The following is an 18875-nucleotide window of genomic DNA, read 5'->3' as shown; positions in this document are numbered from 1 at the left end:
GGGCTGGCCCCGGCGGTTCGAGCGGGAAGGCAGGGAAAGGGCGGGGGGAAGAGCCGGCAGTTTGTGGGAGGGCGCGTCGGCCCCGCCCCTGGGCTCGGGTTCCCACCCTCCCACACCCACGAGAGGAGCGCTCCCGAGTGGGGCTGGGTGGCCTGCGGCGCATCTCCTAGAGGAAGACAACTGGGGGGCGGGGGTGGTATGGGAGGCTTAGGCGAGATTCCAGGAGATGGCCTCATAGGGAGAAAAGCTGAAGCCCTTGCTCTGCAAAACACAAATACTTGGCAGAGTAGATCCACAGTTTCCATTTTTACAGATATGGGCCATCGCTAATAAAGCCTTTATTTAAAGAAAAAAAAAAAACTGTTCTTTATTTGATAGACCCAGGTCACACAGAGCCCCTCCCCCCCAACAAAGCATCCCTCAGCCGCCCCACCCCACCCCGAAAAACACACATGTAGGATCTGGATCTGTCTTCATTTCCTGTTGGCCTGGGCCGTACCAATAACACACTGGTTCACCTGCGGGCAGAGGGTTTAGACAGGATAAAAACGTTTTCTGAATAACCAAAATAACTGTTTTCTCCAAGATTGTCTCCCACTCCCAGTATTGGGGCTGCCCTCAGAAAATACTAAAACAAGGGCTCTGAAGGCAGGTTCAGGCTGGTCTCAGTTAAGGTTAGGTCTATGCCCACTAACCAAACCAGGTCTGGAGGAGGTGAAGAGGCCTGCTTGAGAAGGGATAGAAGCCACACACAGGAGCAGAGAGAGATGGAGTGTCCATTTTCAGAATACCATAGCCCAGAGACCCCAAGCTCTCCCACCACTTACCGGTGAATAAGTTAGACAAAACATGAATAACACTCATTTAAGAACTAAGTCTCCTTGGAACATAAATGATCCCAAGTCTAGGCAGGATATGTACAAGATGAATCTAGAATAAAGACTACTGGGGGATGAATACCCAACTTTTGTAGCAACATGGACGGGACTGGAAGAGATTATGCTGAGTGAAATAAGTCAAGCAGAGAGAGTCAATTATCATATGGTTTCACTTATTTGCGGAGCATAACAAATAGCATGGAGGACAAGGGGAGATGGAGCGGAGAAGGGAGTTGAGGGAAACTGGAAGGGGAGGTGAACCATGAGAGACTATGGACTCTGAAAAACAATCTGAGGGTTTTGAAGGGTCGGGGGGGTGGGAGGTTGGGGAACCAGGTGGTGGGTATTAGAGAGGGCACGGATTGCATGGAGTACTGGGGGTGGTGCAAAAACAATGAATACTGTTACGCTGAAAAGAAAAAAAAAAAAAAAGACTACTGGGTCCTGTCTAAAGGACACAGGAGCCAACCAAAAAGAGCTCCCACTGGCCAAAGATGGGGCAATTTGAGCATCAGAAAGAATAATGACTACAAAGGATATATATCAAATCCATAACATCTGTAAAATGACATCCCCCATATAAAAACTCACTTGGTCACCTTTGGAAGTTGCCAAGATACCAACTTCTAAGACTGAAAATTGATAAACAATCTAGCATTTACCCTGCCTTTCATATATAGACTGGATTTCAGAGTAACCAAATACATGGCAAGGGAAAGTTCTTTATAAAAGAGACGAGACTAATAAATGTAAAGTTTAGAGAAAGCTAAGCTCCCTAATGAAATAATACATGTAGGTGCGATCATTGTTCTATAAAATCACTAAGTGAAATCACTAAGTCAATAGGGAGTTTTCAAATGGTAACAAGCTGGTAACACCCAAATCCCATGATTGATTTTTATTTCATTAAATATAAAACAATTGGATATTAGGTGCCTCCTGAGGCAATAGAAAGTATACGGTACTGTCTAAGTTTTCTTGTCAAGAAATATAAGCCTGATTCTAATCTGATCAAGCCCCTAAATCGACTAGATAACAAAAAGTTTGGAAGAAGGAGGAAGCAACCAGCCAAAATCCAGAATATGGTATGTTCTACAGGATAAATGACCCTATTTCTTCAACAAATAAATACCATGAAAGAGATGAGATTATTACGGATTAAAAGAAATTTAAGAGACATTTCGACAAGATGAATGGGTGCCCCTTGCTTTGAGCCGAATTGGGACAAGCCTAATAAATTCAAGACATTTCTGAGACAATCAGGAGAAATTTAATAACGCATTAACTTTAGGATACTAAAGAGTTTATGCTGTTGGCTGTTAATGATGTTGATATAACTTTAATTGAACTTGCAAGATAGCAAGGGGAATCCTGATCAAAACAGAAGCCCAGGGCAGGGTACCAAGGGAACAGACTACTTCCTTGGCAGCAACAAATGCTCACTGCGGAGAAGCCCAGGTACAGAAGAAGGGCAAATAAGTTAGATTATCTCTGACCAGAGATGCTAAATAAAGCCAGAACCCACCATAGGGCTATACCCTCAAGAAAGGAGTAGTCAGAGGGAAAAATTATCCTCCAGAGACAGTCAGTAAAGAAACTGCAGTGGCAGAAGCATTAGTATCCTAGAGAATTCAGGGCATGCCTTCCCTCCACTTAATGTTTAAGTGGGTTTTGGAGCCTGACTTCATACTACTTGGAATGAAAAACATTAGAAAAACTTAGAAAAACATCTAAGTCTCTCTCTTTCTCTCTCTTTTAAGATTTTATTTATTTATTTGACAGAGAGACAGCACAAGCAGAGGGAAAGGCAAGCACAGCTGAGGGAGAGGGAGAAGTAGACTCCCTGATGAACAGGGAGCCCGATCCGATGCAGGGCTCAATCCCAGGACCCTGGGATCATGACCCGAGCCAAAGGCAGACACTTAAGCGACTGAGCCACCCATGCGCCCCTCTCTCTTTTTTTGAGAGAGAGACTGTGTGCATGCACAGGGCAGGGGGGCAGAGGGGGAGGGATAGAATCTTAAGTGGGCTCCATGCAACATGGGGCTTGACCTCACAACGCTGAGATCATGACCTGAACTGAAATTGAGAGTTGGACACTGAACTGACTGAGACACCCAGGAACCTGCAACTAAGTCTCTTCTGATCCAGCGATCCCACTGCTAAGAAGCTTTCCTACTTAGAACTACACAAATACAAAATGACGTGTATGGACGAGGTTAGTCAACATGGTCTTGTTTGTAATAGAAAAAAGGGTGGAAACAATCCAAGTGTCCAGTAGAGGGAACTGGTGGATAAACTTTGGTGCAGCCACAGAGTGCAGTCCCAGGCGGACGTAAAAATAATGGAGGATCTCCGTGTGCTGGTGGGGAGTAATCTCAGGGCTGTCTTGCTAAGCAGAACACAGTACAGAACAACATACATATATGAAAAGAGAGAGAGATGGCTTCCGTATAAGGAGGAGGGAATAAGCACATGCATATTGTTTCTATTTGCAAAAAGAAACACCAAAAAGAAAGTAAAATGTTAAATGTTAAAAACGACTATCTCTACCAGGACAGGTGGGGAGAATGGGGTGCACAGGGGCAGTGGTAAAACTTCATTTTTGACCTCTTTAACTACCTATTTTTAAAAATTAAAAAACCTCAAGACCCAATAGCTGAAAATGGATCCAGAGAGGTGGTGCCCCAGATGCCTGGCAATCCTTTCCAGATGAATGTGCCCTTGGTCTGAAGGGCTGAATGGGCTCCTAAAGGGTCAGAATGAAGAAGTCTACAACCACCCAGGCGTCCTAACGGCGCCTGGGCTTGGTGGTAACTGCACCTTGGAGGCAAAGCGTAGGGAGTTGAGGGACTCAGAGACGTTCTCTTCTAGGGGGGAAATGTTCACGAACATGAGCCTGTGGAGAGAGGAGAGGGGGCCAAACCCCAGCATCAGTGGCTGGGTGGACACTGTTGCCTCTTGCCCGCCCCTGACCCTAGTGTCGCAGTCTCCACCCAACCGCTCTGTCTGTCCCTTTCACTCACATCTTAGCGCTGCCACCCAGAGAGTTCTGCAGCAGGTAGGTGAGCTTGCTATTCCGGTAAGGAACGTGGGACTCCTAGAGGGTTGGGGGAGACAGGTGATTAGGATAAGACAGGATTAGGCATAAGCAGTCTCAATTTACCCCAGGTCCCACCGGCCCCCCATCCCCATTCCCACCTTGTTGCTCAAGGCCATGATGACCAGCCCCAGGGTGGATAGGCTGCTGTTAATGGCTTGTGTTTCCCGAAGGCGTTCCCGTTCCCCAGGGCCAAGGGCTAAGCCAGGGTCTAACCGCTCACTCCCAGCCAGGTCCACAAGGCTGAGGGGAGCCGCACACTGCAGGCCTCGTCCAGCATGCTCCCCAGAGATCTGTAGCTGGAACACACTGTGACTACGTGATGATCGCTCGTTCTGGGACGTGCGGGCCACTGCCCGGTTCTGGCGGGCCAGCTGGAGCAGGGCCTCCACCTGGGGATGGGAACAGCAAGTGGCAAAAGCAGTCAGGGGGTCAGCATACAGCTATGTTGGTAGCAATGAACCAGAGTCAGCGCCTGCCCTCTTGAAGATTTCTTTCTAGCCAGAAGAGACAGAATGACACAGTATAACGTACAGCTATGGCTAAGAGTACTAAGGAGGGAGACAGAACAGTAAGGAGTGTGAAGGTAAGGTGAGGGTTGCAATTTTCGACAGGATGGCCAGGGACAGCTTCAGTGCCTTAAACTCTGAAGGCAGTGAGGGGGCAAGCCATTGGAGGAGAGGAACATTCAGGCAAAGGCCCCAACAGGAGACTGTTGACGAGATGGCTGTTAGAGGCCAGCATGGCTAGAGTGAGCTGAGCAAGAGTAGCAGCAGGAAATGGGACCTGAGAAGCAGCCGGCAGGGGCCAGGAAGCCCTCGGCAGGTGCGTCACTCCACCCCCTCGTTCCCTAAGGCAGAAAGATCGACCTTACAGCCTACTGGCCAGAACTGATGTGTCGACCCACCCACAAGACCTACTCTTCCCCCACCCTTCCACTCTCTCCTATCCCCTCCCCCATCCACCTGCATCCTGGGCCACCCTGAACACTCCTCCCCACTTCTCCAGTCCCAGTGCCCTTTGGGGCTTACCTCTTTCTCACAGGAGACAGGAACATATCGGGCATTGGTGACAGTAAGTTCCTCACTCCCCGGCCCTGCCCGGCGAATCTCACACTCACTGCCCTGGCCCTTCCGGGTCCCCGCGGCCAGCAGGTCTCGGACAGTCTCATTGTAGATCTCTACGTAGCTTGCCACAAAGCTGTAGGTCCAGCCCTGGCCGCCCAGCTCCTGGGCCACGGAGAAGAGGTGCCGCAGGGCCCGAGGGATCAGGCCCTCCACCTGGGGGTCTCCCCCAGGCCCGCCCTCCATGGTGAAGGTCTTGCCACTGCCTGTCTGGCCATAGGCAAAGATGCATACTGGGTAGCCATCCAGGGCTGACTGGACAAGCATGGCGATCTCCTCAAACACTTGGTCCTGTCCGCTCCCGGGTGGGAAAACCCGGTCAAAGGAGAAGTCGTGGCGGGTGGTGGGGGCTGGCGTCCCACTCAGGGTCCCACGACGCTCGTCAGACCGGGAGATGCTGAGGCGGGTTGGAGGATCCGAGGGCCCACCGAGGCCAGAGGGAAACAGGAGGAAGCCCGGGGATGGGGTGGGCTCCCCCGGAAGGACAGGGCGCACCCGGCAGAACACGCGGATATTGCCTTTGAGTTCCTGCAGCTGGTTGTGCAGTCGCCGGCGCTCCATCTCTAGCCCATGGAGACGTTCTCCTTGCTCCACCAGTAAGGTCGCCTGGGTGGCAGCCTCCTGTCGCAGAGATGCCACCTCTGCTTGGCTGCCCAACAGAGCCGCTTCTGACGCCTGCAGCCTCCTCTGTCCAGAACAGAATGGACACAGAGAGTGAAACATAAGGATAAGTAATGATGAGGCGGGGGGTGGAGCCAGGGTGGTCCCTGTCCCCGAGGACTTCACAGTCTGCTAGGGAAAGAGGTAAGGAAAGTAGGAATCATGGTACCAGATTAGGGAGTGCTACGGGATCCCCAAAAGGGGCACAGGGACAATGGTAGTTAAGCTAATGCCTGAGAGTATCAGAATAAACCAAAGAAAAGACGGAGAACAGGAAGAATTTTCCACAAAGAGGGACGCGCACTTGCACGTCCTGAAGAAAAGATTGAATCATTTGAGAAACTGCAAGTAATTCCATCTATTTGGTGCTCACCAAGTAGGCAAACAGACATGAGAAGAGGAAGAGAAAACTCTGTGGGGGTTTCTGATCAGCAAACAAAGAGAGAGAGGAGGAGCTAGAGGACTAGGGGAGACACAGATTGGGGGGGGCTTGCTACGAAAGCAGTCAGGGTAGGGAGAAGTGGGGCTGAAGGCAAGATATAGTCAGAGAAGTGGGCAGGGGTGGAGAAGGACAGAGGAATACTGCTGGAAAGAGGTGACCAGGGACTCCAAGCCCAAAGAGCTTCAGGGTAACCCAGAAAGGAGGGTTGGCATTTGGTGAGAAGGTGGCCTTTACCTCCTGCTCCTCCAGCCGGGCAGCCAGTCCCCTTCGCTCCTCCTGCAATCCCCTTTGTTCTTTCTGGAGCTCTTGCACCAAGCCCTGCTGTGTGCCCAGCTGCTCTTCCAGCTCCAGGACACGGGCCCTGAGGCTCCCCAGCTCCTGCTGGCCCTGCTCGGCCTGGGCCTGCACCCTGGCCAACTCCCCTTCTAGTGTCCTGCACTCTGCCCCCAGGGCCCTGGCCTGTTGCTGGGCCTCCTTGAGCTGGTCCTGCAGCTGCTGGTTCTCCTGGTTCAGTGTCTGAGTCCTCTCCCGACAGCACTTCAGCTCGGCACTTAGGTCACATAACTGACCCTTTAAGTCCCAGGCTGGACGTTTGGTGGGTTTCTTCCCTCCCAGCACGGAAGGGGCAGCTGCTAAGATGGGCACAGAAAGGACAAACGTCAGGGAGGTCGTGGCTTTCCATCTCTCCTCCCTCCCAGCCTTTAAGGCCTCCACACCTGCTGCTACATCTCTTTGCCCTCCACACAGGGAAGGACCCAAATGAATTTTTTTGGGTGCTTACCACCTCCTCTCTTCCCTATCCCAGCCTCTCACCCAGTGGCTATGCTTGGCACCTACCTCCAGGCTTCTGGGCAGGAACGGCAGGGCCTGGTTTCTGATTCTTCAACACTAGAGAATCGGGGAGTTAACTTAAGGAAACACAGAACCACTGTCCTTCTGCCTCCATCATCTCCCTTTACACATACCCCAGATCTCCTCTCAGCCCCAGCTCTGAAGAACTATTACCTGTGCCTATAGCTGTGGAACAGCGGGGTCCTGTCTTCTTGGCAACTTTGGGAGCTGTTGGGAGATGGGAGAGGACAAAGTAGACAATCAGTCTCAGGGGGACATGAACTCTGGCTGGGCCAGGCGCAGAGTAGTTGCTTTTTTCTGAGGATTAGAAATAAGATAACTTCCCTCTTCCCTGAAGTCTGGCCAGCTTCTGAAGATATCCTTCCCAAGGCAGATATTACTCAAGACACGAAGAAAGGGGCACCTGGTGGCTCAGTCAGTTAAGCATCTGCCTTCGGCTCAGGTCATATTCCCAGGGTTCTGGGCTCCAGCCCCACATGGAGCTCTACATCGGGCTCCCGCCCCACATGGAGCTCTACATCGGGCTCCCAGCTCAGAGGGAAATCTGCTTCTCCCTCTCCCTTTGCCCTTCCTGTCCCCCACTGCTGCTCACTCTTCTCTTACTCACACTCTCTGTCTCTCTCTCTCAAATACATAAATAAAATCTTAAAAAATAAAGAAAAAAAAAAAGGACACCAAGATAAGCAAAAAGAGCAGGGGACAGAGCCATGTGTCAAGTGCATTACCATTTATATATAAAAAAAACCATTGGAGAACATGTCCAGATTTGCTTGAATGCCCACAGAACGCCCTGGAAGGGATAGAACATCCGCAGAATGCTCCTGGGGAGGGGAAATGGGTGGCTGGGGAACAGGGGTAGGAGGGAGACTTTCCACTGTGTAATGACTTTTGTGCTTTTGGAATTTGGAGGTGGGGGGTGTTGCAGAAGGAGAGGGAGAGAGAATCCCAAGCAGGCTCCACACCCATAGTAGAGCCTGACTTGGGGTTCCATCTCATGATCCTAAGATCATGACTTGAGGCAAAATCAAGAGTCAGATGCTTAACCCACTGAGCTACCCAGGTACCCCTTGTGTCTTTGGAAATTTGAAACAAGTGAGACCTATGACCTATTCAAAATAAGCTAAAATTGGAAGACAAGAAATAAGAGAGCTGAAGAGCACTGGACTTCTATGCCCTTGGTTTCTGCCAACTGCTAGAACCCACCTGTGGTCTGGCTTTGTGTCTGTGGCCTCACAGTGAGGGCTGGTGGTCTGGGGTGGGACGTGGCAATTTTGGTCACTGTGTCCAGTCCTCGTGTCCTTTTCTGGAGATAGACAAAAATGGGGTCCATTTACTCTCCCTGATTGGGTTAGACACACACACACACACACACACACACACACACACACACAGCTTTTCCACACCCAGCTCACCTTCTCTGGCTCCAAGGCATCCTCCATCCGGTCAGGTCCCCTCTTAAACCTGGTTCCCGGGAGAGGCAGGCGAGAAGGAGCCTTGACCAGGGGCCTCTTCAGCTCTACGTTCCCCCTCACTTCCAACAAGGGGGACCTCTGCTGGGAAAAGAGAGACCCTTCAGAACACACCCTAGAGCCCAAATGTCCCAAGAACTCCCTTCTTTGGTCCCCTAGCCTAATTCTCAACCACCAACAAGCACTGACTGAGGACCTCTTGTGCACAAACCAAGGCCAACAGATCATGTGCCAGTGAAAAGGCACAGCGAGAAGTGGGACATAATGCAAAAGTGGGAGAAAGCTCTAAGGGAAAAGTTAGACAGATGCTGGACTTCAGCTAACTTTAAGGGTAGTACTTATTTTTTTTTTTAAATATTTATTTGACAGAGAGAGCATGTACATGAGAGAGGGAGAGTGGCAGACAGAGGGAGTGGGGGAAGCAGGCTCCCCGCTGAGGAAGGAGCCTAATACCAGACTCAATCCCAGAACCCTGGGATCATGACAAACACAGACGTTTAACTGACTGAGCCACTCAGGCACCCCAAGTGTAGTACTTAAACAAGCACAGAGATGGGGTGCCTGGGTGGCTCAGTCGTTGAGGGTCTGCCTTTAGCTCGGGTCATGATCCCAGGGTCCTGGGATTGAGTCCTGCCTTGGGCCCCCAGCTCAGCAGGAAGCCTGCTTCTCCCTCTCCCACTCCCCCTGCTTGTGTTTCCTCTCTCGCTATATCTCTCTGTCAAATAAATAAATAAAAACCTTAAATAAATAAATAAATAAACAAGCATAGAGAAATGGACACTTTTTTCAGATGGCAAAACCTCAAACACATGCATGATATGGCTGGGAAACCAAAAGGCTCTTTCAGCTGCAGTGGAGAATCATAACTGAGAGAGAGAGCGGATGATCCAAAAGGCTGAAGACTAGATGGGAGGAGCAAATAATATTTTACTTTTTTTTTTTTAATTATTTTTAGAGAGGGAGAGAGAGAGAGTCTTACACAGGCTCTACACCCAGCCCGAGCCCCATGTGGGGCTCAATCTCATGACCCTGAGATCATGACCTAAGCTGAAATCAAGAGTCTGATGCTCAACCGACTGAGCCACCCAGGCACCACAAGTGGGTAACATTTTAGAATTTGTTTTAAATGCTTCCTCTGTATCAACTTAATCCTTACAGCAGCCCACAGAGGAGGAGCTATTATTAGCCTCATTTTGCAGATGAGGGAAGGAAAGCACTGAGAGGTAGAATAGTTTGTCTAAGGTCATCAGTGAGTAAAAGGCAGAGCCATGGTTAGAATCCAGACAGTCTGGTTCTGGAAGCCATGTGTTTAACTGCTGGACTGTATTGACCCGTAGGACTTTGATGCCAGGCTAAGGGGGAGTTTAGGTTTTAGTCTTGTTTATGTGGAAAACCAGATAACAGTTTCTGATCAGGCACAGGAAAAATACACAAAAGAGCCTACTTATAAAAAATAATGAGTTGTAAGTAAGCTGACCTGCATGGAGAAGACTAAGAAGCAACATGACCTGGTATGGAGATCACCAAAGTAGAGGTGTGTGTCGGGGGTGGGGGGAGCAGTGGGAAAGACAGACCCTCTCCTAAGCACCTCAGTTCAGTGCCTGGAGATTATGTCTGTTTCATTGCTACTCCTGTCTAGGGTGACCAACCATTCTAGATTGCACAGAACTAACGGGTTTCTGAGGACACAGAACTTCTCAGTGTTAAAACCATCTCTGATCCCACAATCAGGAGAGCACTATGTAGACAGATCAACTTCTGATCTTCACTATAGTTAACTTTTAATTCCAAGGCCAGTGTCTCTGCCCTTTGGCTTACTTCATTCATTCAATATTTACTTAGTGCCCTGTTATGTGCCAGAAAATGATCTGGGTTTGGGAGTAACAGATGTGATCCCTGCCTCCAAAATACTCATGAAAAAATGGGGAAGAGAAGCATTTAAAGAGATTGTTAAAACTTTACTGACAGCTACCATAAAAAGTGCCCCAAGGAGGGGTTGAGCATGTAGTTCAGAGGGAAGAGTGACAGAGAATACTTCTAAAAGGTCTTTTAAGGCAAAACCTTGAGGATGAGAAAGAGTTAGCCAAGGAGCTTGGGCCAAGGAAGAGCATCCCAGGCAGAAAGCTAGGAGGGGTGCATGCAAGGAACGTCAAGTTGTTCTGTTTAGCTGACACATGGAGTATGCGCGGAAAGTGGGGAGATGAAGGGAAGGGATTGTGGCAGTCAGCATGCCATGAAGAGTCTAGCGTTTACTGAAGGCAAGAGGGACCTTGATGATTTTTTCAGAATAGTAAGACTAGATTTATACCAAAATAGCAATGTGAGGAATGAATGGAAGTAGATGAGGGGTATGACAGGCAGAAAGCATGTATCATTCCTTTCTTCCTTCATCCAACAAGGATTTGTTGCACTAAGATTTGTTGCAAGACTGCTCTGTACCAGACACTGTTCTAGAAGCTGGGGTGAGAGTAATGAACAAAATCCCTGCTCTCCCAGAAGTAAATTGATAGAGTATTCTTTCCAAACTGGAGTACCAGAAAATTAAGCTCTTCAAAAAATGATCCACTTTCTCAATTCTCCCAAAGATGTATACACCTCTTACCCTTCTAGAAGCATAAGAGAGAAGTTAATTCATTAGATATAAAAGATGCATAGAGCTTAATTTTCATGGAACTCAGCCGAGAGGGGCTGTTTTAGGAGCTTGAGGGCTAAGTAAAAATCCATTTGAGAGAAGGCTGGCAGTGGGAATGAAGAGGAGAGCTGGATTACTGGAAACCAAGTATTGATCTAACTAGGAGCTGGTCTGGTGAGGGGAGGTAGAGGGCAGGCAGTGAGGGTTAGGCTGATTCCAATGATGCCTGCCACATTCCAACAACCAGGAGAACAAGAGGAAGGGCTGGCTTTTCTTTTTTAAAAAAATTTATTTGGGGCTCCTGGATGGCTCAGTCAGTTGAGCATCTGCCTTCGGCTGGGGTCACAATCCCGGAGTCTTGGGATCGAGCCCCACATTGGGCTCCTCCCTGCTCAGCGGAAAGCCTACTTCTCTCTCTCTCCCTTTGCTGTTCTCCCCTACTTGTGTGCTGTCAAATAAGTAAATAAAATCTTAAAAAAAAAAATTACTGGAGAGAGAAAGAGTGCACTTGAGTAGGGGGAGGGGCAGAGGGAGAAAATCTTCAAGCAGACTCCCCACTGAGTGCAGAGCCCTACATGGGGTTTGATCTCATGACCCATGAGATCATGACCTGAGCCGAAACCAAGAGTTGGTCGTTTAATGGACTGAGCCACCTAGGCGCCCCTATTCTTGTTTCCTAATTAAACTTTTCATTTAAAACTCATTGCAGATTCACATGAAGTTGTAAGAAACAACATGAAGAGATTCCAAATACCATGAGATATATTCAAGGATGTTTACAGTGCATCCCTATAGAGAAAACTCTGGAACAATTTGATGCCCTGGTGTTTTAAATTTTAGTTTATTGGTTCATTGTCTTTCCTTACATTAGATTGTGAGCATAAGAACATATCTGTTTTGTTCACAACTATATAACTAGTATAATGTCTGCTACATGGCATGACTCAATACATTTTTAAAGGAATGAAACTAGAGTCCACCAGTGGGGGAACACTTAAACTCTGATATATCCAGACCACAGTCTTCTACGCAAATAAAAAGGGAGGGGGAAAAAAGGAGGTGACATTATTTTTCCTGCTGCCTGCAGAAATGTGCACCAAGAATAGAGTTATTTAACATGACACATTTCCCATCGCCCCACAGAATGGCAGCTTCTCATAGAATGGCATCTAGAGAGATGACAGGGATTAGTCTTGTTTATCGTTGCATGCCAAGTATCTATAACTGAGCCTGGCACACAGTAGGTGCTCAGTAAACATGAGAAGGCTTCCATTATTTTACATGTTACAATCATACTGCTCTTCTCTTCAGCTCTCAGGATACAAAGAACATCTCTTCAGGCTGAAACTTGTTTTGGGTAAATCTGATAGTAAATAGTAAACAGAGAATCCAGACAGGAGCCTTTTTCTGGCACCAAAAGTCAATACACTCTCGCTGTCAACATCTCTCTCCACTGGGGAGGGGAGGCTGCAGATGGTTGTGGGGCGCAGTAGGTCGCTGATAAGAGAAGAAACTAAGTCAAACCAGTCTCAGGGGGGCAGAGATCTCTGTAAAACCTGGAGAAGGAGAGAAAATGAGGAGTCCTTCCGTTCAGATTATCCCAATCCCTCTATCCCTTCCAGCACTCCAAAGCGACAGCAACAAGAGAGGACTGGAAAGATCCTCAGCGGGGATCTGGCCTCAGATACCATTTCCCCAGCGGCAGACGGAATCTCAGATCTCTCCCTTCTCAATCACACACTGCAATCGTGGGTAGGAACTGAGAAGTAGGTAGGAGCCAGGCAAGCCTGAGAATCCGAAGTGGGAAATCCTAGAGACATGAAAGTGTGGAAGGGTGTATGGGGCTCCCTGAAATCAGGGGAGGACGGGCTGTCATGCATTCCTACTTCCTGGGGCTGCTTCCCGCCCTCTCCGTCCGTCCTATCCACTGTGCGGGGACGCACGGCTTTCGCCCTCCAAACAGGCAGGACCAAGGCGGGCCGGGAGCCGAGGAGGCTCGTCAGCATCGGGGGCAGGAGACCCAACGCGGCTTCTACTCACCTGCGACTCCATGTCCAGTTCCGTGCCACACGCTCCAGGAGAGCACAATGGAAGAGGACACGGCGCCGGGGTTCCTGGCACCCGTGTTCTCTCGCCGGCTCGCGACACGAAGCACGCGCGCTCCGGACTCCGGTGGCTATCCCGATACCACACCCGCCACTTTTGAATTCCAACCGCCGCCACCCTTCTCACCTCCCTCCGCACGCAAGGGCCAATCGTCGCCGTCGCCACAGCCGAGGGCCAATCGCAGCGCCCTCCGCCTCCCGAAGCCACACCCCGCCAGGCGGGCTCCTTCTCCTTCCTGCTTCGAGGGCGACGGGTAGACACGCTGGTTAGTCACACTTCCGGCTCCGCTTCCACCTCCCTCACTCTCCCCTCCTGTAGCAGTAGTCGCGCTGCACTTCCGCTCGGCTCCGAGCTGCCGCGCCTTGCGTCAGAAAAGTGCCTGGAACGCGCCGCACGTACGTAGCTGGTGTTGGGGCCGGAGCGCGGGAGGAAAGGAATCACGCGTGCGCAAACGGGGACCCGGCTCGGGGGCGGGACGCGACGAGCCCCCCCCTAGCGACTGCATCCGGGAGCGCACTCGTTACTCTCGACTGGTTCGTCGTGATTGCGGTTGGTGGTGTGGGGTGTCTCCGCGGGTATGAACTCCCGGGAAAGCTTCCAGAAAGTGGGAGCAGGAGCCCTCCCGCGAGTGTGAGAGTGGCCGCAGCTGCTCCTTCCCCAGTCATTTTGGCATTTTTTTCACCAAATTTAGGGAGCTTGGTTACAGCCTGGTGCTCCTGGAAGCCCGGCAGTGGGGATTCGAGGCTCAGAGGAGTTTTCTCTGCAGTCCCCCTCATCACCCTACCTACTAGGTATCCGGGCTCTGATACTGCTGCTGGGGAGCTGACTTCGGGCCTTTGGAGCCTCGAGCCCACCGATGGCATACGGCTTACATTTATGGAATATTTGATGTTTTTCAGGCTGTGTGCACGTGCATTATCTCTTAATTGCTAAATTCACTGAGCTCTTACTATGTGTCGAGTGTTTTGCATCTTTTTTCCTGCAGGCTGGACGAAGGAGGCAGGATTAGAAAGGTTTAGAAAGTAACAAGCCCAAGGTCACACTGCTGCGTGGGAGTCGATCTAGATTCCATTAGCTTCAAAATCCAAGCTGTAGGTTACCTCACACTACCTCTTAGTGTCAAAGACACCAAACCCTTACCTGTGAGTAATTTGCAGGGAGGTTCTACTGCATTTGGTCGTCGGAGTTTCCAACCAACCTGCAGATGGGATGGGATTTTATGGATGAGACTAAAAGGCAGGGGGGGGATCTGTCATGGTGCATTTTTGGAGATTGACAGAACTGGAATTTAAGCCACATATCTTCTACTCCAGTGCTTGGATTGAAACCTGCTTGTGGAGGGAGCAGACTGTGGGGAGACACAGTGTCTGAAAACCGGGTGGTCATCCCCCAACCTTTGATAGATTAGGAAACCTACAAAAAGTAGGAGCTTGAAAATAAGAGAGAGAGAGAGAGAAGAGGAGTGAGGGAGGAAACAAGAAGATCAACAACTTGTGGGATGGGCAAAGAGGGAGAACTGAGAAGAAATACAGCAAAAGACATTTCTTGAAGTTATAATGAAATATTAGACCAGGAGAAATATGGACCCATTAGTACATTAAAGGGGAAACAGTTTACTCATGTCAATTGATGCATTAACAACTACTCAAAATACTCAACATCTGCTGATGTTAAAGAACATCTCATAAACTGATAAAAGACATCCTCAAAAATCCTACAGCACACATCATAATAATGGTGGAATGTTGAAAGCATTTCTATTAAGACGAGAAACAAGCCAAGACTGCTTGCTCTCAATAACCCTAGTCAATGCAAGGAGTTTAGCCAGCCCAACAAACAACAGCAACAAATATATAAGGATTGGAAAAAACCAAGAATATCAGTATTTGTGGATGATATAATTGTGTGTGTAGCAACCCTAAAAGAAAATCGAGATAAAATTGGTAAATGAATTTAGCAAGGTTGCTGGGTATAAAATCAATATAGCAAAAAAATCAGTATACAAAATCTATTGCATTTCTAGCATCAGCAACCATCAGCGAGTATAACTTTTTAAAAATATTTGCCATTTGGGGGTGCCTGGGTGGCACTTAAAGCCTCTGCCTTCAGCTCAGGTCATGATCTCAGGGTCCTGGGATCAAGCCCCACATCTGGCTCTCTGCTCAGCAGGGAGCCTGCTTCCTCCTCTCTCTCTCTCTGCCTACTTGTGATCTGTCAAATAGATAAAATCTTAAAAAAATATATTTGCCATTTGAGGGGCACCTGGGTGGCTCAGTCAGTTAAGGGTCTGACTCTTGATTTCAGCTCAGGTCATGATCTCGGGGTTGTGAGGACTAGCCCTGAACTCAGTGGGGAGTCTTCTTGAGAGTTTCTCTCTCCCTCTCTGCACCCCTCCCCACACACATGCCTTCTTTCTCTATCAAACAAATAAATAAATAAATATTTTAAAATAGCTTGCCATTTGGTTACATGAACATATACATATATGAAGTCAAGGTGTACACTTGGTCTGTGCACTTTGTTAGGTTGTGATAAACATTTTGATAAAAATATACCATTTGCCATAGCAACAAAAATATAAAGTACTTGAGAATAAATTTAACAATAGGTATGCAGGCCTTTATGGATAAAATGATAAGCTTTATTGAAGATGTTTTTGAGGACACAAAGATTGGATGGGGAACATTGGAAAATTCCTGTTTGCATTGTTCTACCCAAAGACTAATAGAGATTTTTAGTCCATGTGGTAATTATTCCCCCAGTGACTTTCCAGTTCTCAGAGAGATAAGAGAGCTCCTGACATTAACTACAACAGATGGCTGGATGATCTTTTGCCATTTCTTCTTCTCCCTGCTCTTCCAGACTATCCAAACACAGATAACCGCACAGATTCGGATAGCAGGGGAAGCAAGATAGGGGATGAGAACACCCATGTGACACTGGGCGTGAGGGCACTTTCAAAGGCCAGGGACCGTCTAGGCTCCATCTCAAACTGCTACAAGAATGTTCTTTTTCACCATGTGTCCAGATCACAAAATTCCACTACTACAAAGCACACTGAATGAATGTCCTACAGAGTTTCTCATAAATTTTCATATCCAGACTGGGAAATAACTGATCATGAAAGTAGGGTAGAGATTGGGTTAGAAGAAGGAAATGTGGCTTTCTATATTTTAGCATCATTTCTTTGATGGGAAATGAAAGGTGTTAAGTAAAAAGGGGGTGAATGTACATGATTCCTGTCTTGAGAGCGAAAGAGTAAGGTCAATTATCCCTCTGAAAAGCAATGTCAAAAATCCAGGGAAAACACACCCTTTAAAACAGGTCTAAGAAACCATCTTCCCTTCTTTGGTCAGTGCTCCTCAGAAAAAAAATTAGTCATAAAAGGAAAAAAAAAAGTGTTACTACACTTAATAATGTCTTGCTTCATTTTTATGCAGGATGCAAATTCAGTGTAAGAAGCACTCTGATCAGTAGCTGCTGCTTCAGAAAGGCAGCAGTTAGTGGCCTCCCTGCCCCTGGAATTTGAAATGTATTTAACCTGGTCAGCTTGGGCCTGGGTGATGCCAAGAACAACATCCAAGGGGCCGGAAGTTGGAAGACAACACACTTAAGTGTATGTAGAAGCCTATACCTCAGTCCTGACAGTAGGGATGAAAGCCCTGAGTCTTATGAAAAAAAATTGATTCTTGCTCATAAAGAAGTGGAACAAGAAGCAGATAATATTCTGAAGGATGCCGATATCAATGGTGTTGCCTTCCTTGTGGCTGATGATCCATTTGGGGCTACAACATACAGGGATCTTATTCTGAGAGCAACGAAACTGGGAATCTCTTATGGAGTTATTCAAAATGGTTCCATAATAAATGCTATAGGTTGCTATAGTTTACAGTTGTGTAAATTTGGAGAGATAATTTCTGTTGGTTTTTTGGGCACTCGGAGACCAGAAAGCTTCTCTGACAAAGTGAAGAAAAGACAGAACAGCATGCACACACTATCCTGGATATAGAAGTAAAGGAGCAGTCTTCGGAAAAATCTCATTGAAGGAAGGAAGACCTCTGAACCTTCTTGGTATGTGAATGAAAACCAAACAGCGCAGCAGCTTCTGGAGATTGTTCGGAATCAAAGAATATGAGGAGAAGAATCAGTAGTTACCAAGGAGACACGTGTTAGCTTAGCCAGGACCAGAAAATTGCAGCCGGCACTTGCAGCAAACGCGTGCTATGGACTTGGGAGGACCATCACATGCCTTAATTATCACAGGAAACAACATGCATCTGCTGGAGATGGAGATGGCTCAGGCGGTTTTCCATTCTAGCAAAACAGCTCAGAATCCCGAAGCCTTGATGCACTTTACATCCTAAACAATACATTCTGTATTGTTAGATAATTAATTTCAGTCATATATGCCTCTATACATGTTCATACAACAAACTGAACAGTTCTTTTGGTTTATCTAATAAATGTAAAACAAGAGACCAAGAAGATAGCTGTTGACTCAGCAATTAAAACACAAAAAAGAAGTCTTTATTGGGGACCAGCTGTGGCACAGAGCCAGGGACACAGCTGTGCTCATGACACAAAGTGCCGGGCACACAGCAGAGACAGGACAGACACAGTCCCTGCCTTTTTGTTGTTTTTAAGATTTTATTTATTTATTAGAGAGAGAGTGTGTGTGGGGGGGGGGTGAGCATGAGCAGGGGGAAGGGCAGAGGGAGAGGAGAGCCCAACTTGGGGCTTGATCCCAGGACCCCAGGATCATGACCGGAGCTGAAGGCAGACACTTAACTGACTGAGCCACCCAGGCATGCTAGTCCCTGCCCTTTTGGAAGTTCTCACCCACTGAGGAGTGCAGTAGATGAGCAGGTAGAGAGGCAACGACCTGAACTCAGAGATCATGGATGTGACATCCTCAGCACAACAGGTACAGTAGTGAGCACTCTCTTCCCTCGGGGGGCCAGAATCTGGAAAGCAGTAAGTGCAACGTAAAAATGCATTCACTTTGAGATTTCTATTTAGCTCTTTGAAGTTTTCCGAATCTAGTTAGTGAGCCCTTTGTTAATTAAAAAAAAAAGTCTTCCATTCTTCAAAGAAAAATTCATATCTGGTCTTCTATTTTCTTTTTTAAGACTTACTTAGTTTTTTTTTTTTTTAAGACTTACTTTCAAGGGTGCCTGGGTGGCTCAGTGGGTTAAGCCTCTGCCTTTGGCTCAGGTCATGATCTCAGGGTCCTGGGATCCAGGCCCTCATCGGGCTCTCTGCTCAGCAGGGAGCCTGCTTCCCCTCTCTGTCTCTGCCTGCCTCTCTGCCTACTTGTGACCTCTCTTTCTGTCAAATAAATAAATAAAATCTTTTTAAAAAAATAAAGAAATAAACTTGAAGTTTAAAAAAAAAAAAAAAGACTTTACTTTCAAGTAATCTTTACACCCAACCTGGGGCTTGAACTCACAACCCCGACATCAAGTGGTGCTAGCTCTACTAACTGAGCCAGTCAGGTGCCCATTATATTTTCTTTATAAAGGATACCTTTCTTTCTTTTAAAGTTTTATTTATTTATTTATTTACTTGATAGAGAGACAGCACGCACAAACGGGGTGAGGGGCAGAGGGAGA

At 47.8% G+C, this 18875-nt stretch overlaps 1 protein-coding gene and 1 pseudogene across 4 annotated transcripts; one reads left to right on the top strand and one right to left on the bottom strand.

Annotated features, from left to right (window-relative positions):
• Positions 1–357: 357 nt before the first annotated feature.
• Positions 358–13363, bottom strand: KIFC1 (kinesin family member C1). Of its 4 annotated transcripts, none has more exons than XM_032849154.1 (11): positions 13198–13363; positions 8469–8609; positions 8260–8359; positions 7210–7263; positions 7042–7092; positions 6439–6836; positions 5010–5789; positions 4080–4370; positions 3905–3978; positions 3702–3777; positions 358–518 (listed from the first exon to the last, which is right to left on the bottom strand). In XM_032849154.1, exons 1-11 carry the CDS (start codon positions 13207–13209, stop codon positions 474–476), a joined length of 2022 nt encoding a protein of 673 aa, XP_032705045.1. In that variant the 5' UTR covers positions 13210–13363; the 3' UTR covers positions 358–473. The 4 variants fall into 4 exon arrangements, with proteins under 4 accessions (XP_032705045.1, XP_032705046.1, XP_032705043.1 ...); XM_032849155.1 differs by having other exon boundaries at positions 6439–6833; XM_032849152.1 differs by lacking the exon at positions 358–518 and having other exon boundaries at positions 2949–3777.
• LOC116862073 lies at positions 13245–17627 on the top strand (annotated as a pseudogene).
• The last annotated feature ends 1248 nt before the right edge of the window (positions 17628–18875 follow it).

The sequence above is a fragment of the Lontra canadensis genome, unplaced genomic scaffold, assembly GCF_010015895.1.
Source record: "Lontra canadensis isolate GAN:19392208 unplaced genomic scaffold, GSC_riverotter_1.0 scaffold219, whole genome shotgun sequence".
Lineage (NCBI taxonomy): Eukaryota > Metazoa > Chordata > Mammalia > Carnivora > Mustelidae > Lontra > Lontra canadensis.
This window is presented reverse-complemented; position numbering and strand designations above follow the sequence as displayed.